The 27,078-nt window shown below is 46.6% G+C and overlaps 1 protein-coding gene across 8 annotated transcripts; it reads right to left on the bottom strand.

The window, feature by feature from the left end:
* Window positions 1–3,654: 3,654 nt before the first annotated feature.
* Uros (uroporphyrinogen III synthase) lies at window positions 3,655–26,921 on the bottom strand. 8 transcript variants are annotated; one of them, XM_052711879.1, is made up of 11 exons: window positions 26,818–26,835; window positions 19,565–19,639; window positions 18,292–18,440; window positions 18,000–18,083; window positions 16,943–17,039; window positions 15,717–15,791; window positions 14,338–14,412; window positions 8,002–8,082; window positions 7,435–7,520; window positions 6,408–6,506; window positions 3,655–4,090 (listed from the first exon to the last, which is right to left on the bottom strand). In XM_052711879.1, exons 3-11 carry the CDS (start codon window positions 18,352–18,354, stop codon window positions 3,953–3,955), a joined length of 798 nt encoding a protein of 265 aa, XP_052567839.1. In that variant the 5' UTR covers window positions 18,355–18,440; window positions 19,565–19,639; window positions 26,818–26,835; the 3' UTR covers window positions 3,655–3,952. The 8 variants fall into 8 exon arrangements, with proteins under 8 accessions (XP_052567839.1, XP_052567838.1, XP_052567842.1 ...); XM_052711878.1 differs by having other exon boundaries at window positions 26,708–26,823; XM_052711882.1 differs by having other exon boundaries at window positions 18,292–18,368; window positions 26,708–26,823.
* Between the last annotated feature and the right edge of the window lie 157 nt (window positions 26,922–27,078).

Below are 27,078 nucleotides of genomic sequence, written 5' to 3'. Positions count from 1 at the left end.
TCTTTAAAAAAAAAAAAAAAAAAAAAAGGAATGTCTCGGGTAGGCAAGATGGCTCAGAAGGTAAAGGCAATTGCTGCCAAGCCCGATGACCTCAGTTCAATCCCTGGCCCCACATGGTAGGAGAGAACCAATTCCTGCAAGTTGCTCTCTCACCTCCGTGAGCATACTCACTGCCCGCTGCCCAAATAAATAGTAAATAAATAATGTAATTTAAAAAATAGAATGTCTAATCAGCATATAGAAAAGCAAAATTTAAAACCAGTGCAAGAAATGGGGATTGAGCTCCTGCGGTGGGGCAGTGCCATGGTGAATATTCTTGCAGACACATAGGTGTATGTCTATAGAGAAGTGTATGTATGGGTCACACCTCCACAGAAGCCCTGGGTGCCTGAGTGTTCCTGAATACAGGTACGTTTTGTGGAGTCCCACTCTGTGGTGAGTCGGTGTGAGGATAAACTAGAACCACTGAGGCCTACAACATACTACATACAGCCTGAGGGAGTAAGAGGCAACCCTTCAGTCCCTGGAGTCTAGAGCTGAGCCTGGACTCTCATGCCAAAGGCCATGCACAGGTCCCCATCTGCACCCAAGCCCTGCCTTGCCCCTCTTGAGGCCTTGCTGTGACCAGGGCCATTTGGCACCAGGGACTGAAGACCATTCATGAGGCATTTTTAATTTGGAGACAACATTCAGTAAATACTCCCCTCCCCAGATGGTGAGGACCCTCCTGTTCTGCTGCCTGTCAGTGTGTCTGTCTCTCCTCCAGCTTCCCTAGGAGCAGTGGAACCCCTTTCCACCCATCTCTTCTTTCTTTTCAGCTGCTTTCTCTCCCTCCTCCTCCCTCGGCACCTGCCATGGTGAGTCCAGCATCCGACAGTGAATGCCTCTCATTGTCAGGTGTTGAGCCTATTTGAGAGCCCTGAAATGGTGACTTCTGAAGATGCTGCCATCCCTAGCCTGCTTTTGGAGAGGACGTACCTGCCCTTTCACTACATTCTGCTCTAAGGTGACCACTGTCAGAAGGTTCACAGGTGACTCCTGCACCGTGTGCATCCGTGGTCACTAGGAGACCTGGAGACCCATGTCAACAGCCTCCAGCCTTGGAAACACTGGAAGAAAGGGAATGGTATAGAGGCTGGAGAGATGGCTCAGTGGTTAAGAGCGCTGTCTACTCTTCCAGAAGACCTGGGTTCAACCCAGCACCCACAAAGCAGCTCACAGCTGTCTGTAGCTCCAGTTCACACAGACATGCATGCAGGCAAAACACCAGTGCACATAAAACATAAATTATATTAGCCAGGCAGTGGTGGCGCACGCCTTTTAAGCACAGCGCTTGGGAGGCAGGTAGATGGATCTCTTTGAGTTCGAGGCCAGCCTGGGCTACAAAGTGAGTTCCAGGATAGGCTCCAAAGCTACACAGAGAAACCCTGTCTCAAAAAACCAAAAACAAACAAACAAACAAAAAATAATCCCCCCAAAAAAACCAAAGCCATAAATTATTTTTAAAAATGGAATAGAAATCTGTTCACTGAGTGTACTGAGAGAAAACATGCTCCTGTGGTGTAGTATTCCACCAAACAAGGTATTTCTATGGAAAATTTAATTGTATGTAATTTTAGTTTTGTTCCTCACAGCCTTGCCTTAGCCAAAAGTACAGAAATGAAACAAACCTTTCTAACGTGTGTGTGTGTGTGTGTGTCCACTTGTATATAATGTGTTCAGTGTGTGTGTGTGTGTGTGTGTGTGTGTGTGTGAACATCAGAGGATCACTTCTGTCACCGTTATGTATTTCAAGAACTGAACTCAGGTTGGCAAGGCTTGCACGGTGTGGGTCTAAAAACAGACTATCAAGGCCAGCTGGCCCCACTTACATGGCAGCCTGTGTCCAGGGCGCCTCTCCTGCTGCGCCTCAGCTCCACAGGGCCAGTTTGCTGTGGCATAAACTCCATTCTTTGCATGATGGGATGGCACTGTAATCTGATAGTGCCTTCCAGAAAGGGCAGTGTGTGTGTACAGCTCCTGGCCCCAAGGCTCCCGCACATCTGACGACATGCTTTCAGGACAGCTAAGGCTGCACGTGAAAGCTGCCAGCCTCCTTATCACTGACTGTGGTGCCTGCTCTTCCCTCAAGAATAGGCATCCTCCACAGAAGAGGGTCCTTGAGAATGGGGGGTTTGAATGTTAACAGTGAGATGTGACTCTCAAATCAGAAAGTCTGTGTGAGGCTCTGATGCCATGCAAAGAAGCAGGGCTCACCACAGCACCTGTGCTGCAGGCCCTGTCCACGTACAAAGCTCTTCTCAGTTACTGCTTAGCTTGGTGTGGCCTGAAAGTCCAAAGGGCACTCATAGCCTTGTAAGGCCCCCCATTAGTAGTGCCACCTTGAAACCAGCAGCAGTGACGGGAACATGTTTAGGAATACGGGTCGTATTGAAGTAGGAAGCCAGAGACCACAGTTCCCCAGTTCCCTTCCCAGGGCACATCCCAGTGACTCGAGGCCTTCCTATAAGGCCCCATCTCTTTCAAGATTTATTTTCTTCTCAAGATTATGTGTATGTGTGTGTGGAGAGGGGGTATGTCTATATGAGTGCAGATGCCTGTGAAAACCAGAAGAGGAAGCTGTGGGTTCCCCAGAGCTGGGGTTTATAGGCAGTTGTGAGTTGCTTGACATGGGTGCTGGGAATTGAGCTTGGTCCTCTGGAAGAGCAGTACATGCTCATAACCATTGAGTCACTTCTTTGGCATGAGGCTTTTTAAAAAAAAAAATTTTTTTAACATTCATTCATTCATTCATTGAGAACCATTGGAAGTCAGTTCTCTCATTCCAGATTTTTTATTAAGGTTGACATCAAGGCCTTTACCCCATTGAGCCTCTGAACCAACTTGCCAGGCCTATGCCCAACCTCTTAAAGATTCTGTGAGCATCCGGGGACCAAGATCCTACCATACAAACTTTGAGGGACACACTCCAACCATGCCCAGACCACAGCACTAAGCCACGGCACTACACCCTTCCTCCTCTACTGTGGTGATGATGAGGTGGCTCAGGGATTTCAGAGGGGCTCTGGGGATCAGATCACATGCGTAAAACTAACTGCACCAGGCTGGGCATGGTGTGCACTCAGGGAAGATGTCTTCCAACCTGGCCTTCCATGAAGACAGCTCTGCCAGTGCACAGCCATGTTCCCTACCACCAGCCCACAGGCTGGTTTTCTTAATGCAACACAAGTCTAGACCAGGACTGCCTAATACAGTGGTTCTCAGCCTTCCTAATGCTGTGACCCTTTAATATCGTTCCTCATGTTGTGGTGACCCCCAACCATAAAATTATTCTCATTGCTACTTTATAACTCTAATTTTGCTAGATATGAATCGCAATGTAAATATCTGATATGCAGGATATCCGATATATGACCCCTCTTAAGGGGTCTTGACCCACATGTTGAGAATCACTGGCCTAGAAGAACTAAAGTTTGGGGACAGATTTTTCATAACCTTTCTGCAGGGCACTACATTTCTTTCTATCTCTTCCTCCTCTTCTTGCTTCTCTCCCCCTCTCCAAAAGCAGCTAGCCCGATGGATATGCTGCAGTTACATTTCAGAATGAGATAAAAAATCCTCATATTTGAAGCATAATTATCCAAAGCAAAGGAGTCAGAACTTTAGGTCTGTTTATTTTTATTTGGATTTTTGAGACAGTGTCTCACTGTATAGTCCTGGCTGGCCTTAAGATCACCACTGTCTTGTCTCCATTCCCTTGAATGCTGGGATGATGAGTGTGCCACCAAGCTTGGCTCAGTCTTATTTTTTTCGTATTTCACACATAGCGATGACATGTTCACAGTGACATGCTCACAAGCAGCTTCTTCAGAGCCCCTCTGATTCTGGGCTCCATCCTCGAGGCAGCGGCAAGCTGTCCCACGCACAGGGAAGGAGCTGGCCCAGGCCAGCCTCAGCAGCAGCTGTTCGGCTGCAGCACTTGGCTGATGCCTGCAGCCAGGGCTTGTGGTGTAGGGCTCTCTGCTGTGCAGCTCACGGGCAGGCCCTTGGCAGCCATAGCACGAGTTGTACTGGGGCCAATGGCTACAAACTGCAAGGAGGCAAGACACAAGAGACACAGCCTCAGCACCACAGCAAGGGCTGTGTGCAGGGCGTCATCTGGACAGACTTTCCGTTAGGACGCCATTCCTACGTGATGTTTCCTATAAACAACAGTGCCACCTGATCTGAAGCTGGCTTCAGAGTCTGTACAAGTCTCCTGCCATAAGTGCACATAGCCTTAGGATTGGGTGTGTGGGGACAAAGCCTGGGGTAGACACCATCTTTCTCAGGGGCTCCAGCTGCAGAAGTTCTGCTTCAATTTCAGGGGCTCTGGGTGGGAGCAGGTGGGGAGCTTGGGGTGCCAAGGTGGGTCTGGATCTCCAGGAACACAGAACAGCCATAAGCTGGAAGGCCAGGGTTCTGCCCCCACCTTCTTATCTTTAACCAGGCTGTCCACTGGACTCTTGGGGGATTACATGAGGTGGTCAGGGTAAACTATGTGTTCAGTGCTGGGCACAGGCATATGCTCACTGACAGATGTGTGACCTCTCGGTGCACAGATGGTCACCCCACAGGCCATGTGGTCACTGTGAGAAGACAGGAAAGAAAAAGACAATGCAATGGCTCCCATTCATTTGGTGGCAGGTGCCATAAATTTCTCACTGCTCGCATGGCTCCTTTGTGGTAGTCTATGTAAGTCAGCCATAAGCAGCAAGCACAGGTCACAAGTTACCCCTTAACCTTCTGTGAACCCTTGCATTTTAAATAGCACTGTATACACAATGGGTCTCACAAACTCCTAGAGGAAGGAAGGCCACTGTGCAAATCTGGGGTAGAGCTGAAACAAGGATGCTAAGCCGCCCAGTTCATGGATCTCAGGACTCTATCCTCTGTCAACCTCAACAGTACCCATGTGGGCTGGCACTAAGTCCCAGCGATGAAGGAAGACTCCCACAGATTCGTATTGGTCCACAGTTGTGATCAATGTTAGCTCTGAAACTCTTTCTTTCCTAGCAGCTGCAGAGCCCAAGGTCCCAGCAGCATCTTTAACTGCTGGTGTGTTGTACACTGAACCGTGGCAGTATGATGACTGGGGGATGCCAAGAACACATGGGTTACAGTAAGGAATGGGAGAGATTTAAGATGGGCACATTTGCTATGCCCCAGCTGCTCCATGAGTCTAGACAGTACTGGCAGCAAAGTCCTGAGTTGAAATTCCAAGCATCCATTTTGCTCCGACTTGGGTATTCTTAGGATGAAGACAGAGTAAGGTTATAGTGGTATGAGTTCTTATCAAGGTAGACCAGCAAGGTCAGCCCAGGTGAGTTCTGAGGCATGCTCCCATCATCAGCTGCCCAGGTCCAGAGACACCTGTGAGCAGCATTGGCACTGCTGCTAACTCTTTCCCTGTGCCCAAGTGCTCACTCAGTCAGTGACCATGGTGAGCACCCATGGGCCATTTCTCTTCAATCCTGCTGCAGACTCAGGTGCCACCTTCCTGCCCTGGTAACCCTCCTAAAGGTTGCCTTCTAGTAATGCACTATATGATGCTGGCAAGGTGTTGAATCTCTGTGCTCAGTTTCCCCTGAAAGGAGGAGAGTTACCCCAGCCTGCTGGATTCCCCACAACCAGACTAGCCTAAGCTATGACTGCAAGAACTGAGACCACTGCCCGGCAACTGCCAGGACCATGGCTATGTATCACCACACCCCACAGCCTGGCATGCCCCTTTCTGGGTTCCAACCATGATTCTTCCTTTTCAGCTGTGTGACCCAGGGCAGGGCACAGCTGCTCTGCACCTAACATTCCATCTTGAAACTGGGAAAAGTCGGTTCAGGTGGGACACACCTGTGAGATGCATCTGTGATAAGCTAACGTGTTGGAACACCTGACTGAAGTGAGCTCTTGGGGTGGGGGAGGGAGTGGGACCTACTGTCCCTGGGTTCTAGGCCACACTTTGTACCTTGTCCTCAGCCCCTGCAGAGTCTGGTCAAGGGCACTTCTGTTGCAGGTGCCACAAGAGTTGTGTTACTAGAAAACTATTTCAAGATGGAATAAAGGAGGGAAAGGCACCAACACCCACACCAAACCCTGCCAGAAGGGCCTCACTTGAGTCCTCCACTAACCGAGGACAATGCCATGCAGGGAAGGCCAAACAGTTGGCTATACAGGACAAAAAACTTGGGGATAATATCCCCAAATTTGAATAAGAACAGCCCAGAGGAGATCAGCAACATATGCAGAGCACCAGCAAAGAAGTAGCAGGGTCCCTCGGACTCTCCAGGCACCTCATGGGCATCTGACTCAACATGCAAATTCCAGGATATAGTGGAGAGCAAAAGGCTGAAGTCCATAGAATACCATACCTTGATCTGATCAAAGCTGCCACCAGATAATGCCTGAATATACTCCAGGCTGTATTTTAGGCCGGAGGGACTGAAAAATGTGATGCTGGCTGGGATACCCTATAGGAAAGGAGAAGATGAAATCTAGCCTTTGCCCCTAGACAACATTCCTCAGCTCATCAACATCAACCCTTTAAGCCCAGAAGCCAGAAGCCCTAGGGGGTGGGGTTCTGCATCAGTACGATCCCTGGCTATGTGGCATTCTCAGCCCACCAAGGCATAGTCTGAAGGACTTGTTTATATAGCAGGCTGAGGTTGGAGAGGCTGGCAATTCCCAGTGGTTGCTCGGCTAGCCCCCAGTCTGTTTGGCCAGAAGATACCGACTCTGTGGAGCCCAGTCTCAGCAGAGGAGACACCTCCAGCCCTTGGGTTAAACAGCCCTCATGGAATTAACAGTCTTCTTGTTGGCTTCTGTTAACTTCTACCCTCTAGGGACAGAGCAGACAACAACCAGCCAGCCTGCATGGTTCCTCTACACTTGGATTGACCAACAGAACCCCCACAATAGGAATGGTATGCAGAAGCTGTTCTAGTCACATGCAAAGGGATGTGACTTCTGAATGGAAATGATGGAGGTAGCCATTAATTTAAGAAGCACTCTGCATTCTCCTACCCCAGGTCTCCCAATCCTAATCCAGACTCCACAGTGGGCTTTTCCAGTGTTGGCTCAGCCTCTACCTCACAGAATGGAGAGCAAAGGCAGTAACAAGGCCACTGTCTATTTCAGGACTTTGTATATGGTAGATGTTACACAAACAGCTTTGTATGAATTATCTTCTTTAATCTTTGTAACACTTTCACTGGATGGGTCTATTCCCATATCACAGATACACAAATGGAGCTCCAGAAAAGCCACTTGTGCAGTCACATGGCTGGGAATGATAGAACCCCAAGAAGAATCAACACCTGCAATCTCATGTCCCCAACTCATCCTCCTCCCCTGGGGCCTGCCCTGCCAGGACTTGCTCTCCCTGGGACCCCTACATACCTGATTTTCATAGTAGCTCTCCAGGTTCCCTTGGATTCCAGGATGTGGAATTGTCTGATAGACATGCATGCTTTCCATGGGGATCCCTGTGCACAATCAAAACCAGGAGACAGGCTTCATCGTACTGAGAATGGGATGGGGCATCTGCACCCTAGTGTGTAGCTGATGGGGACCATCAACACACCTCTGAGAACCAACTCTTCAGAAATGGGAAGCTCAACAAGGGGGCAAAAGACCCTGCCCAGCCCTCTGTGACCTGCAGAGCACTGTGGAATCAATTTGAAGTCGGGAAGGCTGAGTCAGCAGAGAAAGTCCCAGAAACCACAGCCTTCATCGGTACCCACAGATGCCTTTGGTTCTGTGTGTGTTTGTCAACACAGTTCTGATCCTGGCTGCTCCATGAATCCCACAGACGTGCCACCAGGAAGTGAGGGCCGAGGCAGCTCTCAAAAAAGGTTTAGCATCAGGAGACCCAAATGCATCCCAGTTCTGTCTGTACATGGTCATGTGTGCCTCCTGGGCCTCAGGACATTCATCTTTGGGGATGCCATAGCTGATTCTAGTCACCTTTGTCCTTGAGCATTTTTGGAAGAGTATCTCCTTTGATAGTTCCACAGGGAAAGAGAAGAGGCAGTTCTGAAGATGGCCCTGTGAAGACACAACCAGACACTGTAAGAGCTTGGTAAAATCTCAAGAGAAGAGGTAATACTGAAGACAACCCTGTGAACATACCACCAGACACCGTAAAGCCTTTGTATAATCTCAGAGTGACAATGTGCACAGAGGCACAAGGAGAGCAACTCCCAGGAGGGTGAAGCTGGGGGCTCCAGGACCAGCTTTGCTCTAAGATCTTAGTTCCACCACCTGTCGCCAGGAAGGGCAACTGCTGCACTGTGCTGGCCTTGAAGGGTTCCATGAAGAACTAAAAGGGGAATGTGAGCCTAGAAAGAGCCTAGAAAACTCAGCCACAAAAACAAGGCACCGCTCTCCTACTTGCTGCCTGAGCTCTCTGTCAGGACGTGACTCCCTGGTTCATAGTCCCTATTTGGAATGCAGAACCTGTATTTAACTAGGTAAGAAAGTAAGGACTCGGCTGGTATTAGCACTGGGCATACTTCCTAGCTCTGGAGGGGGTTCTGGCTGAGCCAGGCACATATGCATGAGGTAGTAAGGAACTGGCACTTTGAAGTGGCTCTGTAGCCACCTCCAACAAAGACAAATTCTCTGCCCTTACTATTTGCCCAGCCATGCCAGTAGCCCCTTAAGCAAGTGCCTAAGGGGCATAAAAGTCAGGAAGCTGCTCCAAAGGCCCTGCATCTCACTGTGCCCCACCACCCACCTCCATCTGTGGAGACCAGAGGCAATCAATGTTCGGCCCTGAACACTTTGCAACTGACAGAACAGCAAGCTGCAATAAAACCATCCAAACGAACCGAGGGACTGCCGGATGCAAGAACCTTCCTTAACTGTGAACACAAAGTATTTTACTAAAACCAACCATTTCTTCCATATCAGATCAAGAAATGTAATGGGTGTTGGCCGTGCACAACATCACATATTTCCTATACTGTGATGATCCCTCTGAACACTCCACTGGTGACTGAGACCAGAGGAGGAGTCAAACAAACTCCCCAGCTAGCACTGGCTCTGAGAAGCGGTAGCTAAGTGACAGGAATGGCTGTAGGCCACTGTGTTTGAAGTACAAGCAACAGTGACATGCTGGTGGATGTTTTATTTAAACTGCTCTGTAAATATTGGTACCAACATAGAAGAGCACACGACTTGGGAAATGATTAACTACAGATCACAGCTGCCTGCTGAGTTCTCTTTCCAGTGAAGTGCTGCAGGTACCACTCCTAGGCACCCATTTTTAAAGACATGTTCAGGTGCTGTGCTCTCCACCCTGGCCTAGGTGGCTCTCCTGTGTCTTTTTGTGAGTGCTGTGGCCTGAAGGTGCAGGAAACTAGGGGATAGAGCTCTTTCTTGGGCATCTATGGGAAGTCAAACAGTTCAACTTTCCAGCAAGCCTTGCTCCAAAGGCATGAAAAGAGCTTCTAGATGATTCAAGAATCTCCCCTCCCTTTTATCTCTTCATATTGTTATTCCTAGATGGGTGGGAAACATAGGACTCAAGTTCCATCTTGTATCTCTAAGGCTGGGCTGCAGTGGTGCAGGGCTTCCTGAGGACACAGGCTTGTCTGGCCAAGACCTGCCACGGAAGCACGTGGGGCTCACATATGAATAGTTGGCCAGCTCAGCGGCCTTCCCAGGAAGGAAATGTTGAGTATGTCCACATGGAACTCTATTGAGAGAGATCTAATGACCTACGTTTCCTAAGAGCTCTCTGCCCAAAGTAAAAAACCAGCTGGCTGTGATGGCACATGCCCATGATCCTGGCATGCAGGAGACAGAGGCAGGAGGATCACTACAAGTTTGAAAACAGACTGGTCTGCACAGGCAGACCAAGGTCAGCCTGGCTTGCAGAATTTTGAGATCTGGACTCAAAACTGAACAAAATGGAACTACACCACCACAACAAACCCCCTCCTTTAAAAAAAAACTTAATTTCTGTGGCTTTATTTTCAACCTGATTAGGTCAGTGCAATAGCAAAGCTGGCTGATTTTCAACCTACGTAGGCCAATGCAATGGGTGCAACCACCACCACCACACGCACGCACACATGCACGCACGGTGACTTGTGGAGCCCAGGGCTCTGCTCTCCATCGCTGTAACAGGGTGTGGCCTGCCACTGTGGGCTAACACAGATGACAAGTGACATTGTTGAAGTTCAAGTGATACAATGCTGCTAAGGAGGGGCCTGAGGAACAGTCTCCACAAGACAGTGAGAGATGCAAACAGGAGCATCCCCTGATGTGGGGAAGAACTGAGTTGTGCACGCAGGCCTCAACTGCAGATCATCAGGGCATCGAAGCTAACTGGAGCATGGGAGCAGGAACTCTACATCTAGGTCATTTCAAAGAAAGGCAGTCCAGTCTGCCTTGGCTTCTGTCTCTTTAAATGTGACTATCTTTGCTTCTGTACCACTTACCTTGTAGTTACTCTCTCATTCTGAGAGAGATGGGAGAGGAGGACAGTTGTCTATAATGAGTGATCTGGTTAAATGGGCTAACAGCTTTAAGTGCCCACAATGATGCCTGACGCATAGTAAATAATCGTTAAGTAAAATAATGAGCAATAGCTAGGAGTTGGCCTTGTTATGTATCACACACTGGAAGTACATTTGTAACTTTAAAATTGGACTGTGACTGGCAGTGGTGGCACTCAGGAGGCACAGGCAGGAGATCTCTGTGAGTTTGAGGTCAGCCTAGTCTACAAAGCGAGTTCCAGGACAGCCAGGGCTACAAAGAGAAACCCTGTCTTGAAAAACAAAACAAAACAAAACAAACCGGGGTGGAGGTGGGCTGCAGTTTACATCAAGGAAAATCATAAATGTCTTCTTGGTTAAAAACCCAGGTACAGGTCCTTATTAGAAGCAGTTAACTAGGACTTTATCTGTATATTCTAATTGCAAATGGAAGGTTTATTAGGCCTACAGACAAGGTGGTGATAAGCTAGAAGTAACAATGGCTTTGCAAAGACTGCATCCCCTGGCTGACGACAGGGCTGGGTAAGGGTATTTGTATCTAAGCCTGATGATCTGAGTTTGAACCCTAGGACTCACAGGTAGGAGAGGACCAATCCCCAGAGACAGGGCACAGCATGTTACTATCCAGCCTGCCAAGCTTGGGCCGATCAGCTGAAGCACAGTGGCACTCACAAGTGGCACTGACCCTCTGCCTTGTGCTTACAAAGCAAGGAAACCAGCCTGGTGGCCCTAGGCCTTATAATGAGCATGACTCAGGCACTTCTGTCTCCTTCCAGAACAGATGCATGGAATTTGAGTAGTGCTCAAGACCTGCCCTGGAGACAGGTGGATGCAAAATGTCCTATTCATGGAATGGGCAATTATCTCTCCTAAATGCTGGCAATCCCAAGAGAACACCACGATCTGTCCTTTATATTTAGGTCGACGTTTTTAAAAGACAGGCTTTGGTGCTATGTACAGCTATGCTTCAGATCCCGCTATGCATCTAAATCTGGCTGGGCACCTGTACCCCTATCATGCCCTTTATAACAGACCAGTGAACACGGGCAGAGTGTTGCCCTGAGTTCTAGAAGCCATTCTTCCAAGTTTACTGACCCTCAGGAGGGGGCTGTGGGAACCAGATCTGTAACCCAGTTGGACAGAGTGTGAGTCCCTTGGACACTCAATATTTACGTCTAAAGTTGGGGCTGTCTTGTGGGATTGAGCCTTTTCCTGTGGGTCTGCACTTACTCTGGGTTGATTCAGAACTGAATTACATTATGGGATTCCCAGCTGGTATCTGAGGAGTTGGACAGTTGGCTGTTGGTGTGAAGAAAAGCCTGTTTGGTACAGTAGCCTCACCACACCAACTGTTTGCTGCTCTTTTTCACTACATAAGTCACTTGCCTTCCCAAGCCCAGCTTACACTGGGAGCTCCCAGTAGGCAGGAGGGCTGGAGGGCCCTAGCCCTATACTCTAACAGCCCTGGGTGTCTGGCTAAAGATCTGCTATGGAAGACTTAACTGACTTGGTGTTCTATGAAGTGGCAGAGAGTACAGAAGTTGGAAAGAGAGGTTCAGTTCAAGCATCAGGTGCCCAACAGGCCTCCTCAGCCAATAAACACGGGGTTTAGGAGAATGTAGACTTGGTAAACCATCCTATGGCTAGAGCTCCCTCTTTGAAGAAGAGTGATCAGAGGGGACCCTGTCAGGCATTGCAAGCTGGAGGCCCCCAAAGCTCTGCCACACCAGGGTCAGGCACCCTAGAACTCTCACTTCATTGGGGTCCCCTCACTCTGAATCTGGGTGGTACCTAGCCAGCAGCTCCTTGAAGGCAAGTGGACACAAAACAGAGTTCAGTTAGGGTTGCTGAAGGTGATAGGCCACATACATCAATGGATTTGCAGGTTTAATTCTGAATTCTAGCCATTACCTCACAGCCTGAGTCCTTGGTCTCCAGTGCCTCAATAACAGCACATGAAAAAAGGACTTCTAGTGATGACAGGAATGTTTCATTGTCCAATGCAGGGTCACTGATGAAATGTGCCCAGCACATCTGAGGAACTGAAAGTGGCATTGTATTTAGTCTGGACTACTGTAGCTACCATCCTGGACAGCACACTTGCCACTAAAAGGCTCTTTCCCTGGTGGCTGTGAAGACTGGCTCCTGGGGCACACTGAGCACTCGTTAACATTAGTTTTCAGTGTTAATGCTGAGGTCTAGTTACCGAAAGGTAGTTAAATGCTTATTTATTTATTTATTTAGTGCTAGGGAATGAACCCAGGACTTCACGCATACTAGAGAAGTACTCTGACACTCAATTATACCCCCAGCTTTGAAATTGTTTTTAAAAGAAACTGATATGCCACTAATATGTGTAATTTTTTGTATCAGTTAAACAATTTAAATAGAAAGATGCTCTAGATTCATTTCCGTGGCTACGATAAACACTCTGACCAAAACAACTTAGGGAGAAAGGGGTTTATTTCAGCTGACAGGTTATAGTCCATCACTGAGAGAAGGAAGAGAGGACCTTGAAGCAAGAAACTGACTGTAGAGGAAAGTTCCTTGCTGACTGGTTCACAGGCTTAGTTAGGCTTGGCTAGCTTTCTTGTGTAACCCCGCACTACCTGCCCAGGGAATGTTGCCACCCACAGTGGGCAGAACCCTCCTACATCAGTTATCAATCAGGACAAACTCCAAAGCCATATCCACAGTCCAGTCTGATCTGGGTAATTCCTCAATTGAGATTCCTCATGTCACTAGGCTACATCAAGTTAACAGTCAAACCTAACCAAGACAGATGTCTGTTTCCATACTGAAAAAAAGTAGAGAATTGGCAGCTTGGGGAGGGCCTCTGCCATCCCCTGCTTGCTGCTGAAATCTGCAGGTGGTTCTGCCCAGGGTCTGTCTGGATCTAGGAAGCCTTAGTCGAAAGTTCAGGATTTTAGGAGCAGCTTCCGGAGGAACACTAAAATGTAAAAGCTAGAGAACCTCTTGGCAATGGAAGTAGCTTATGGCATGAGAACCTCAGAAGACTTTTGCATGCAAGTTTACAGATCACAAAAGCCAATATGACTTCCTGAAGGCATAGGTTTTAACTAACGTAGTTTGTTTCATCCATTTTTGTTTGAGAAGCCATAAAAAGATCCATTGAAGGTTCTTCTCTCTTCACCCTGATAATATGCTAAGGGGAAAAGAAGATGCCCAGTTCCTACAACCTTTGAGGAAAGCCAAAGCCATGTCAGCACTCGCTCCTGCCCTCCTCCCAGCCCAGCAGATCCCAAAGTAATTTCTCAAGAGGGGTCAGCACATTACAGACCGGGTCAGAGCCAAGACCCAGGGTTTACATTTCCCCAGATGTTCTCCTGTTTCAACTATAGAGTCTGGTAGCTCTGACAGAGACCTGCCTGCAAAACTGTCAACGCCCAGCTGGCTGACCTTGAGAGCAGGTCCAGATTCCCTCCCCTGACATAGAGCAAGAGGATTCTAAGTCCTGGGGCTGGGTGACACAGCTGTAAGGACCTGTGTCTGCAGCTGGATTTGACACACAGGAAGAGGACAGGAAACACAGCACAGAGGCAGGCATTCTCAATCTTCCAGCCCTCATTCCAGAATCTCCATTCTAAAACTCTCCTCTGTATCCCTCAGACCCTAAAACCCATAATTAGCTTAAGGCAAATCACCACCTAAGTCCAAACAGCCCTAGGGCTGGTCCATGTGCTGACCAAAGACAACCTTATGGGGAGCCAGTTCTTTGCCTGGGAGCATGTTTTGTGAGGGAGGGTGGGTTTCATGCGAGGCGGTCTTCACTTACTGGAGCAAATATATTCAGCAAGCTTTTCTGCATTTCCACTGTGTGCTCCTTCTGCATCCAGGCCAATTTTATTCACTGGAAAATGATGAAGAGGTGAATTCCTTTGACAGTTACGGAAACCCTTATGTTCCTACATTACTTTTAAATTGCAAATGTACAGGTACTGTTTTCCCACTCATGGAGACATGTCCTTTGGAAGCCAAGTAGAAAGACCACGGCTATCCTTCCCAAGATGAGGGCGCCCTGGGCACACCTTCCCTAGACAGGGGTCTTTGTCCTAACTAGCTTTTTTGAACCCCACTTAGCTTATCTACATGAGCCAAAAACACGGGCCCTGTAGGACTGTCTTAGGCTTATGTGATAATGAGGCCAACTGTTGGCATCTGCTTATCAGTCAGGAGATGGTGAGCATTTGGGAGCCACTAAGTTTTGCAAGCATCTCTTTAAAGAGCCCTCATTTCATAGGGAGATGTGATCAGCTCCCATCCAGAAAGGGGTAATGGGCTGACGTGGCCAGACTGGAATGGAGGGGGCAGAGGAAAGGTTTCATAACCACCGACAAGGACCCATAGCACTATGGACAGGTAGCTTAGGGAGGGTGCTGTCCTAGCCGCTCTCTCAATGCAGTCCTGGAGCTCTCTATATAGACTAGGCTGGCCTCCAACTCACAGAGATCCTCCTGCCTCTGCCTCCCGGGTGCTGGGTGGGATTAAAGGTATGCGCCACCACACCCAGCCAAGCCTTCTTGAAGAGAACAAGAAGCAGACAGATGAAGACTCCTTGCCTTCTCCAGACAGTGAACGTGTGGCTACTCCGCAGAGGATGTGAATGAAGGTAGGGCCCACTCAGCACTGCTACTTGCGTAGAGGAATACGTGCCTTCCAGAGGAAAGATGTATGGTGGGTATTGCATTTAGGAGCCAAACAACTGGTGGCTATGTTATCACCAATGACAGCTTCAATGGGAACACCACCAGCTTTTCATTCATGGATCATTATAAATGTACTGTGCCTGAGGAAAAAGCCTCCTGCAGGTGTAAACTCTGTTCAGCACCAAAGCTGTCCCTGCACTGAGCTGCTGACCCAGGCTACCAGGGACAAGTGAACCAGGAAGCCTGAAGTCCCCAGGAACTGAACTGAGGCAGGAGGACTTACTAAGGCTAGCCCCCAATACAGGAGGCACGTGTGACCCCCTCATCCCTGCTTTGCCATTTCATTTCCCTCCACTTCGGCTACCCTTGGCCAACTATGTCCTGAAAATACTATATGAAGAATTCCAGAAATAAGCAGCTCATAGGTACCAGGCTGTATATGGTCTGAGTATGAAATCTCATCCATCCCACCTAGGATTCGAACCTTCATCTTCCCATAACCCCTTACCTAGAGAAGCAGTGGCATTTCCAACTACGTACACAGACTTGGCATTCCATCTGTTTTTCAGAGACTTTTCCCAGTCTGCAAAACATGGAGTTACATATGAGCTATGCATACAAAGTGGCCATATGGATGCTGTTAAGACAGCTTGCTTCTTCATTCTAAGGCCCCAGCCTTCATTTCAGCAGAAGACTGAGCACTCAGTCTCCAAAGCAAGCCAGCCACTTGTGCAAGGAGACGACAGTGACAGCACCACTGTCCTCATTCCCTCACTGACCACTCTGCCCCTGGCAACGTCCTGGATGTTCCTCTGTGGGACTCAGACTATGTAGTGTACATCAAAAACCTTTGGATCAAGACACTGGCACAGAGCAGCCACGACTTGTTCCAGCTAGTAGGAGAGTAACCCCATGGTTTGGGTGTTATGGAGCTTTCTCCAAGGTCAGGTCACCTAGGGGAAGAATGGTCAAGGAGCTCACAGTGGCCACTATGGCTGCATGAATCCAGGCCTGCAGGACTCCCAAGCCCCAGCACTAACCATCTTCCAATTGCTTCCCCTCACTGGAAGAACTCCCCATGCCTGTGTTTTAACTGTAAATGAGGTCACAGTACTATGCATGCCTCCGAACTGTAAATGAGGTCACAGTACTGTGTATGCCTCCGGACTATATTTAGCACTCAGTCTGGAGCCTGGGTGTCAGGAAATGGGTTGGGTCACTACATACTGCTGTAATGGAGAACAAGGAGCAGCCATGTCGAAAAGGACGTTGGCAGGGCCATGAAGCATTTCCTCACTTGAGTAAAGTGTCACTTACCCTACTTTCAGAGGAAGAAATTGGCACAACAGATAAGTAAACATTTAAAAGGCAACTGAGGGCTTGTCAGATAGTTCAGCAGGTAAAGGCGTTTGCCATCAAGGCTGAGTTTGATCCCTGGGACCCATGGGGTGAAAGGAGAGAACCAACTAACTGTCCTCTGATCTCTACACACATATCATGGCATATACCCAATAAAGAAGTAAGTACATAATAATAAAAAATGATGAAATAAAACAAACGAATAAATGGGAAGTGAGAGCACCCTCTCAACCATGTATGTGTGGGGACTCAGGGCGGCACCTGTAAGCCAGCATGCCCAGGCACTCAGGCATGTAGCCACCTCTGGACTGCAGTGACTCAGAAAAGAAAGGAAAATAAATAAGTCTGGTGGATCCAGAGCAGACCCACCCTCACCTTCAGTTTTATTGTCCTTCTCCAAACACAGCTTCACTGCTTCCACTGCCCTGGGGCTGGTGAAAATGAGTCCTCCAAAGCCTTCGGGATGAGACAGCTGCACCAAAACCAACAGAGGCTGGCTCAGTCTCAGCCTCTCTAAGAGCTATGAGCCTGAGTCCAAGTGCATCTGCAAAGAAGTGGGCAACCAGTCCTACCCTGCCTTCCCTGCACCCACCTGACACCTGTGGGCCTGGAGCCATGCTGGGCTTTGGGTAAGCCCCTTCACTGTCACAGCCCTTTCCTCCAGAAGCTCCTTCTTGGGCAGAGACATATACCTGCAACCCAGGAGATGAGCAGAGCAGAGGGGCAACCTGACCCAGCATGGGATGGGTCAGTGGAGTAAGATGCAGGCAGGAAGGCAAACTTGACCTATATCCATAACACAGCTAGACTATCAAGGAGGTAAATCCAGCTGAAGCCTGGGTTCAAACACAGTACTGTGCTGAATACCTCTGAGCCAGGCATTGAGCTGCTGCACACCCCTGACTTTACTCCAGGTGTCCACACCAAATCTTTGTTTATTTACAGTACTGGGTACCCAACATGCATTGTGCACACCCAGCACACCCTCAGGCCACCATCAATCTGAAAGATTTGGTGGCCTCACTGCCTGACTCCTGCAGTAGCTGCCAAGCCTACTGAGTAGAGCAAAGTGGTGGGCAGAAGCGGGGCTTACATTTGGCCTTCCTTACTGGCTAGGTGCTTGGCTTAGTTGCTACACCAGAGTTCACTCTAAAATCAGAAACACCTCCCTAGGCTTCTGTGCACAGGCAGGGATGGACTAAAAAGGCCCTAACTCTGAGAGCCATGCTGGTAGGGCCTTATCTTCGGGGCCCACAGCTTCCTGATGAAGCCGATAGGGGCTCAGGGAGAGAAGCCTATGGGGAGTCTCCAGCATCCAGGTGAGTGTGTACTGCCCTTGTGTTCATGTCTAGTGGTAAAATGAGGCTGACACTCTTGTGGCTTGGGCTGCCAAGAATTCTACAGAGGGCAAGCCCTAGCATGGGGCTCTTACCTTTTCTGACAAACTGGGAAGAGACAAAAACTCAAAGGACAGAACAGGAATTAGCGTAGCTTCCAGTCCATACAATCCCAGTTCCTACAAATGAAAGAATGGCATTCTTGGTTGGCCAGAGCTGTCTTGAAAATAAGGTCATGAAATCACATTAACTGCTATCTGGAAATAAGGGAGCATGCCATCACATTAGCTATGCATCAAGTTCACTGAGTTTTAGCATTCTCACCCCTACCTCCACTAGCAAGAAAGTTCTAGTTTAGAGGCGAAGGAATAAGGCTCAGCCACTTACCTGGATATATGGATCCTGGCCACTGTCATCATCCTTGGCATCTTTCAGTAAGAGAACCTTCATTGTGCTTGGCAGCCCTTATGAAAGACACAGGGACAGAGCAAGGAAATCGCTCTTAATTAGATCTCAAAGACCGTTCCTAGGCAGTGCTGGAAAGGGACAGAGGACAAGAATGAGGCAATCATCCACCGCCCCTGTGGTGCTAAATAGGTGTGGTCTTTCTCAAGACCCCTGTCACAGATAAGGCCAAAGGAGAGCATGTTAGCAGTTGATACTGCCTGGAAAGGCAAGTCACAGCCATTAGTGAAATCAAGTGACTAAGCCAGACTGTGGCCACCAGAGAGAGATGGTGAGTTCTGTGTCAAACCAGTAGCAAATAGAGAAATGAGTATCTTCATTTTAAGGAGGTAGATAAATAACTGAGTAAGGAGGTAAATAAATGATTTCCTTTTCAAAATGAACTAAGTAGCTTATAAGCCCTTCAGGTACATTGACTTTCCACCTCTCAAGCCATGTTTATTAAATGTTACCAAGTTTCCTGAGGTAATCTATCAACCTGGAAACAATTTATCAACATGTACCATCTATAATAATGTACCATCTTACATAATTCATACCTTTCCTTCCTGTAATTTCACCTTTAAGAATGAACACAAGACAAAAATCAAAGCCATGCACGGCCAGGCCAGGTGGTGGTAGTGCACGCCTTTAATCCTAGAACTCGGGAGGCAGAGACAGGCAGATCTCTGTGAGTTCAAGGCCAGTTTGGTCTACCGAGTGAGTTCCAGGCCAGGCTGCAAAGCTACACAGAGAAATTCTGTCTCAAAAATAAATAAATAAGTAAGTAAATAAATAAATAATTCTACTCCATGCTGGATGTGGTGGCATATGCTTTTAATCCCAGCCCTTGGGAGGCACAGGTAGGTGAGCTGAGGCCACCAGGGTCTAAATAGCAAGTTTCAGGCTAGCAAGGGCTACACAGCGAGACTCGGTCTCCAAAAAAACAAAAACCAAACCAAAACAAACAAAAAAACTTCTTGGTCATCTCTATAATTTCCAGTAACTGGAAACAATATAAGCATCCAATGAGAGGCTGGTTAAGTAAACTATGATGTAGGTTTTAGAAAATCATTAAATATTGACAAATAAGCTAATTACATAGGTTATCTAATCAAACATGTTAAGTAAAACATGCAAGAACAGTTAGATAAGTAGTTTGGTTTTATGTACAAATACATGAGAGAATACACACCCAAATATTAATAGTACTTACTTCTGAATAGGCATTAATATGATTTTTCTTCTTTTACTTCCCTTATTATCCAAAAGTGTTATGAGCATTATATTCCTGGTTATATGGGAGACATTAAAAAAATCACTCAATGGTCTCACAATAAATGGCAGGCAATACCTGCAGAATAAATTTGGCTCAGAGGAGGACCATCACACCATAGACAGTATCAGACCCACCAAGAGAACACACTGGGCACTGGAAATGAGTGAGCTTTGGGAGCCGTGATTCACATTACTGATTACACTGACGGCTGGGGAACATGGAACACTAGGAAATCTGGCTCAAACTGAGCTGCTCTACATCTAAGTAACCAAATCCAGCTAATGGATAAGAGTTATGAAAGAATGGGCTAATTGTTGCTGCTGTCCAGGGGTCAGATAAATGGGCAAGGGAGAGAAAACAGATGATATGGTTTCTATCACTTCCTGGGGTTCTCAAAGTGTCTCACCCAGAAATTAGGACCCTTCCCCTCTGTGGTGGTCATGTCTTTGTGTCATTTCAGTTTTCCCAACTTAGGATAGTAAATCTTACTTTTCATTTTACTCTGTGTCTTGATTTGTTTTTTGGAGATAGATGCCACACTGTAGTAGATAGCTCAGGCTGTCTGGAACTATGTGGCCCAGGTTGGCCTTGAATTTAAGCCTTCAAAGTGCTAGGATTATAGGCAAGTACTACTTGATTCAACTGAAAAGAGCTCAAGGGATTTGTGAAGCACACCCCCAGGTGTGTCTTATGAGGGTGTTTCCAGAGAGGATCAAAGGGGAAGACCGGCCTTTGAATGCAGGTGGCACCATCCTATAAAGTAGAGGTCTGGATGGAATAAGAGGCAGAGGAGAACGCCCATACTTCCTGCTGTACAGTACCAAGCCATAGCCCCATAACAGTCTACCCTCTGAAACCATGAGACAAAAAGAATGACTACTTCCTCTAAGTTGTTACCTTGTGTCAAGTCACAGCTTTGGAAAACCACTCAACATCCAGTTTCCACTTATTTACAAATGTTGACTAAAGTGCTGTTTAGAAGGTACTTAGAGATTGACAAAGTCCACTAACTGATGGTATTCATGGACTTTTTTTTTCAAGACAGGGTTTCTCTGTGTAGCTTTGGAGCCTGTCCTGGAACTCACTCTGTAGACCAAGCTGGCTTCAAACTCACAGAGATCCACCTGCCTCAGCCTCCTGAGTGCTGGGATTAAAGGTGTGTGCCACCACTGCCCGGATCCTTTTTGGTTTTTTGAGACAGGGTTTCTCTGTGTAGTCCTGGCTGTCCTGGAACTCACTCTATAGACCAGGCTGGTCTCAAACTCTGAGATCCACCTGCCTCTGCCTCCCAAGTACTGGGATTTAAGGCATGCACCACCACCGCCAGGCTTAACTTTTTTTTTCTTTTCCTGATGGACTTTTAGGAAGGAAGATCACCCCAGATAACTTTAGGGAGCCTGACTCAATCAGTCCACAGGTATTACTAAGAGCAGCATGGGGGCCCTCCAAAGCAGGAAGATTTTACCTCTAGACCATCTTTGGCTTGAACAGCATCCCAGCCTGCATGTCCCATTGGCCTGCCCTTCTTATTGGTTTGCCTTGCTAGCCTCACAGTTATACTATATGAGATGACTAGCTGAAATGGTCCACCATCTTACACCACTCTAGCCAGAACTTCACATAAACTTTACCCATTACTGAGACTGGCTAAAAATGTTACAGCTAGTCCTCATAAGACTTAATCATTGTTTCAGTTTTTACAGGATCTCGCAGAGATAACATCACCCCTAGACAACAGGGAGATGCTCCCTTCCCCCAACAGGTTTTCATTTTCTCAGGGTTATGGATAACTGTCATCTGTTAGGGGTTGGTTATAATTTGTTCTAGGGTTGGGGTGGAACAATAAAGATTATACTTAGGAATCTCATTTAGAATAGAAAAAAGGGAGATTGATAAGAAGGTAGATTATTATATCTACTTGTAAATCAAAACAGCAACTATCAGTTTTAGATAATTTGCATTGGCATAGATTCTTGTATATTGATACAAATTCAAAGTTATTTTTCTATTCCTGTCTAAGATAATTTGTATATTGACACAAATTCAAAATTATATTTGTCATACTGTATGCATGTTCTACTTCTGCTTAGGATATTTTGTATATTGATACAAATTAAGGATTTTTTGTCATATTGCACTATACATTTCTACCTCTGATTAAGATATTTTTGTATATTGTCACAAATTCAAGGTCATTGTCCTTATACTGTACATCTGTTTACAGATTGTTGATTTTTATAATATGAAGCCTTAGTCTTTAAGCTATATAGGTTGATAAGAATTACAGGTTAATAGTCACCTATGCTTATCATACTTATAGTCATATCAGTTAGGTTTTCTGGACATACAGAGACATATTTCAGATGGATAGGTAATCTTTAAACACTTCAAAGATCTAGAGAATATGGCATTTAAATGTTTTAATAACTTAGAATTCAGTTGACATGAGACACAATTGCTCCTGGCAGTGCCAATCTACTCCTGAAAAGATGATGAGCATCAAAGACACTCCATTATGGAGGTTGTCTTCTTGGCAAAACTGGCCTGTTGGGCAAAGAACTGCCCTTGCCTCGACTGCTGACAGTAAGCATGCTGTACAGTCCGGATAAGCAGGACATAAGGAAAAGCAACTGCTGAACCTTGCCAAGACAGGGTAGGACAGTCTTTCAAATTTTCCTGCTTCTAAAAATGGTCTGTCAGATATTCTAGGCCTATAGCCAAAGTAGCAAGGCCCAATGTTACAGACATTGGGTGACTGTCCAAGCAGCCAGCTGTTTCTGTCGTTTCTTGCATTTCTGGAAGTTGCCTACTTGCACTTCCTGTTTACTTAGGTATTATTATTTTCCTTCTCAGGTCTTTGATGGGGTTGAAGACTAGATAGTTACATACAGTTACAATCTCTCATATTTTATCTAAGCACATTTCAGGTACAAGATTTAGATTCTTCAGGATAGAATAGCTATTGGCGTAATCTCTGTAATTTGCCAATTACCTATGGTCTGGACATTAAGTATGTGTTTTTTTGCTTGATGTTGTTCTTGTTGGTTGTAGTTCCATTTTTGTTTATGTCATTACCTTTTCTTTCTTCTGAACAATACTTCATAAATGTTCTTATTGCATATAGCTTTATGTTAGGATTAGAACCCTTTTATTTAGACAAAAAAGGGGAAGTGTGGTAATTCATTCCTTTCAGCCAGTGGCTTTGAGGTAGAAAGCCCTAAGGCATGGCCTTGCCTGTTTTAGAGCAGAAAAACAGGGCTCATGCACTCTCTCTTGGGTGGATGGAGCAGGATGGTTGGTTCCCATTGCCCCTGGAGAACAAGGACAGCAGGATAAACGGCGGTGTCTACTTTGTTCTGTATCAGTGAATGTATTATCCCCATTTTATACCTTAATAAATTCTTGAGATCCTTTAACAGACGATCATGGGTTCATATAACACAAGTCAATTTCTTCTAATATATCTCCTAATATATATCTCTTCTTAGCTCTGTTTCTTGGCTCAGGTTCTAATGCACCTTCCACTGGGAGCTCCAGGAATCTGGTATTAAATTTAGTGGCAAGTAAAATCTAGAGTTTTCTGCTGAGGAATGAATTCCTCAGAAGTCCACAATGTAAGCAACAAGAGTAGAGAATAAAAAGCCAAAATATGATACTGTGGAAAACAGGTAATCGTGTGGCCTTGCAGTGCTCTTCAACCTGCTTATGTCCCTGTCATAGCCCCAGGCTCTGGCATACAGGTCCACAGTTCTACAGAGGACATTTTAGTAATGCTTAAAAACACAAAGTCAACTTCTCACTTGTCTTTCTAGTTTGTTGTCAAGCAGTACAGCCTAATCCCCTGGGCCTGGACGCTTTATGAGTCAGGTCTGTAGGATTTTCTTGAAGTTGAGTGATAATTTCAGGTACTAGCAAGTGCTGTAAGGTGATGAGATAGTAAATAGAGTTCTGACAGTTATGAGTTACCTCTTCAGGTACCAGGGAGACTGTTCTGGGGAGATGGCATCTGAATGACAATAGCAGAGGCCAGAGGAACAGACAAAGCTCTGCCTAGCAAGCACCAGATCCTGGATTTGACCCCTGACTACTACCTGAATGACACTAAGGAGAGATGTTCAAGTGTCAGGAGGGAATCCAGGGTGTCTCCATGAAAGAACAGGTTTGGCTCAAGAATAAAAGTCAAAGAGAGCTTTGGATTTCTTTCTTTTTCTTTTGGTTTTTTGAGACAGGGTTTCTCTGTGTAGCTTTGGAGCCTGTCCTGGTGGATTTCTTTTAAACCAGTGAATGGCCTTATTCCTAGGAGCTGGTTTCCTTGCTCTTTAAGGAAATGCAATCGTTTCCCCAGTTCCAAAGATGCTGGGTAAATTTAAAGTGTTTTTCTACAGTGTGAACAAATACTGCTAGGAAGGAAACTTTCAAAAAGCCAGTGTCTGGGGCTGGAGAGATGGCTCGGTGGTTAAGAGCACTTGTTCTTGCACAGGACCCAGGTTCAGTTTCCAGCACCCACGTGGTTTACAGTCACCTGTAAGTTCAGTTCCAATGGCTGATGCCCTTGTCTGGCCTCCTCAGGCAATACATGTACTGCATACAGATGGTGTATGCTTCTAATTACATAAAATAAAAATAAAATAAATTGGCCTTTAAAAAAAGCCAATGTCTGAAAGGCCACCAGCTCCAATTTACCCATAAACTTTCTGGACTAATCCTAACCTGGAATCCAGAAACAACAAGCACCTATTACAGATTGCCCTCCATGCACAAATGTTCCCACGTCATGACGTCGTTGTCCTACCCCTACTATTCAGAGCCAATGCTAGTTCTATGTAAATAATCTGCTTTCCTTTCTCATATTTTTATTATAAAAATGTTCTTAGCTGTCTTGTTGCTGGTAATTACAGAACGTGTCCTGGGACCTGGTCCTTTTCTGGCTAGCACGCATATGGCTCAGCAAACCCTTTATTTCAGAGAATGCTTGTTCACAAAACTTGCTGAGCACTAGACATGCAGAAGAGCAGCCACTGGGTATCTCACAATCCAGTCAAATTGACAGATCAAATTGTCACAGTGGACTAAGCATTTTACAGTCCTCACTTAAGCCTGCAAAGCAGCTATTATCCTCATTTTACAGGAAGGGAAACGATGGCTCTTCATTTCCCCAAGGTCAGCAAAATAAATGTTAGCGACACAACCAGAATCCAGATCTGAAGCCCAGGGCTCATCCACCTAACCACTAAGACCTTTAAGACAAATCCTGTATTAAAGAGGAACAAGTGAGCCAGAAGTTGTCAATCCACTTCCTACATTCTCTGCAGTCAGTAAAGCAGAGGTAGGCCATCTGGTTACAGTTGCTATTCTAATGCATACTCTGCCCACAGGCTCCAGGTTAAGAACTAATCTGAGCCTTTTTTTTCCACCTTATGAAGCAATACAATATCCCAGAGGAAAATTTGCAAAATTAAAAAAATGCAATTATTCAGAAAATTAAAAATAGAATTAATTGAATGATTATGCTATTGCACTTCTAGGCAGATCCCAGAAAAAACAGAAGCAGAGACTTGAGTGAGATATTTGTACACTTATGTCCATGGCAGCACTGTCTAATAGTATGAGCAAATCCAGTGTCCACAGAAATAGCTGAAAATGAAGACCAGGTGTACAATGGGACTGTTCAGCCTTAGGTAAGAAATTGTAATGCATGAGTACTGTGATTCCAATTAAAGTCCTTCGTCAAATTCACACAGATGTAGTAGGAGGTAACTGCCAGGGGGCTGTGGAAATTGATACTGGGGAACTGTGTTTTTCTGTGTGGGGATGTGTACCTGTTGATGAGCATTGTCCTCTATCACTCTTAAGCTCATATTTTAAGAACAGGTCTCTCTTGAACCTGAAAACCACTGATTGGTTAGGTTAGTTGGCCAGTGAGTCCTGGATCCACCTGTCTCCATCCTACCCATTACCCAGTGCTGGGGTTATATTTCCCAGCATGTGGGTGCTGGGAAAGGCTGGTACATCCGGCATTTCACCCACTAAGCCATCTTGAAGCCTGATACTGGGGAACTGTTTAATAGTGGTAATGGCTATGAAACAGTATGGGTAAATTTAAGCCAAGAATCATGCACTTAAATGTTAATTTGTTATGCATATTTTACCATGACAGAAAAAAAAACCATAATGCATTGGGGGAAATTGTTCTTGAGTCTCAGTGCAATACTATTGACACACTTTAAATCGTTTTTTCTATTATTAGCCTTGTAATAGGTATGCATTACAGGAACTTTTTTTTGACAATTACAAAACCCAAGGCAGTCATTTTAAGTTACTCTATCAGAGGTGGAATACTCTATCCTGGTGTCATTACTGTCCATGATATAACCTGGTAGACAAGAAACTCCCGGGACACCTGGATCTCACAGGATACCATCATGGGGACTCTCGGTTAATGGGGGCCTTCGTATCCTGACTATCTCCTACTGATGAAGGTTCATTGGGGTTATTCACATTTTTAAATTTCTCTGGCAAAGCCTTCCTTACTTCCAGGGCAGCTCATTCTGGTTTGGGAATCAAACACCTCATTTGCTGACGTTATTTTACAGAGAAAAAGGAGAACCACGGAGCTTATTGTCAGGAAGTTAATGTTTTCCCTAGTTAATGATCTTTCTCAATAACCTTTACAAGGAGCTGCAAGTCTGTGCAAGACTGTGGGATAAACCTGACTGGTAGACTTTCATCTGACACAGGTTTTAATCATCAGGATATTCCTTGCAAAAAATCTGGCTTCTCTTGAAATCTGAAACTTTGGGCCAGTACTTTAGGCACAGGTGGTGGCAGAGGAGGAGAACTCTCGCTAACTTGCCGGAATCCCCTTCCTCCTGTTGTATTCTTTTCAAACAATTCTTTTAACGACACCGTGCGCCCGCGGCAGCAAAGGTCGTCTAGTCTACTTGGAACTTTGTTAGGGAGATGGCGCGGGACCGGCCCATCCCTAGTTGGCAGCTGCACCGGGACCCCTCCCCGCGGTGTCGCGGATCGCTAGGGCCTGCGTGCAGCCCCGCAGGCCGGTGTCCTAGACCCGACACCTACCTCGCGGGCTCAGAGGTAGGACCGAATCTCCCGGTCCCAGCCGGAGCTGCGGAGTACTGACAAGTGGGAGCCGCCCCTCACCCTGCAGCCAGCGGTCCCTGCCTTCTTACCTCAGGCGCCTGGGCCGCCCGCCCACATCTGGCTGCGCACGCGCACAGGCCACTAGGCGCCGGCGGAAGGAGCGCAGCGGGGTGGGCCAAACCACTGCGCACAGAGGGGGAGATCTGGGGAGAATGAGGAGGGCGGGAGGGTGGAGGGAAGAAAAGAAGGTCAGAACATGACACCACGCTGGAGATAAGACTGTCAGATTAGCTCTGTGGGACTCACCCGGGGCGCTCTCTGGGTCGCGCCGACTCCGCGGCGAACTTCTT

The sequence above is a fragment of the Peromyscus californicus genome, unplaced genomic scaffold (assembly GCF_007827085.1).
Source record: "Peromyscus californicus insignis strain IS unplaced genomic scaffold, ASM782708v3 Scaffold_4__1_contigs__length_199733344, whole genome shotgun sequence".
In the NCBI taxonomy this organism is placed as follows: Eukaryota; Metazoa; Chordata; class Mammalia; order Rodentia; family Cricetidae; genus Peromyscus; species Peromyscus californicus.
This window is presented reverse-complemented; position numbering and strand designations above follow the sequence as displayed.

Coding starts and splice junctions, on each gene's coding strand:
- Uros (XM_052711881.1), bottom strand. CDS start 18,354: ATGAAGGTTCTCTTACTGAAAGATGCCAAGGATGATGACAGTGGCCAG. Junction 17,040..17,999: donor TTCCCAGTTTGTCAGAAAAG/GTAAGAGCCCCA, acceptor GTTTTGGTGCAG/CTGTCTCATCCCGAAGGCTT. Junction 15,792..16,942: donor GAAGGACAATAAAACTGAAG/GTGAGGGTGGGT, acceptor CATGTTTTGCAG/ACTGGGAAAAGTCTCTGAAA.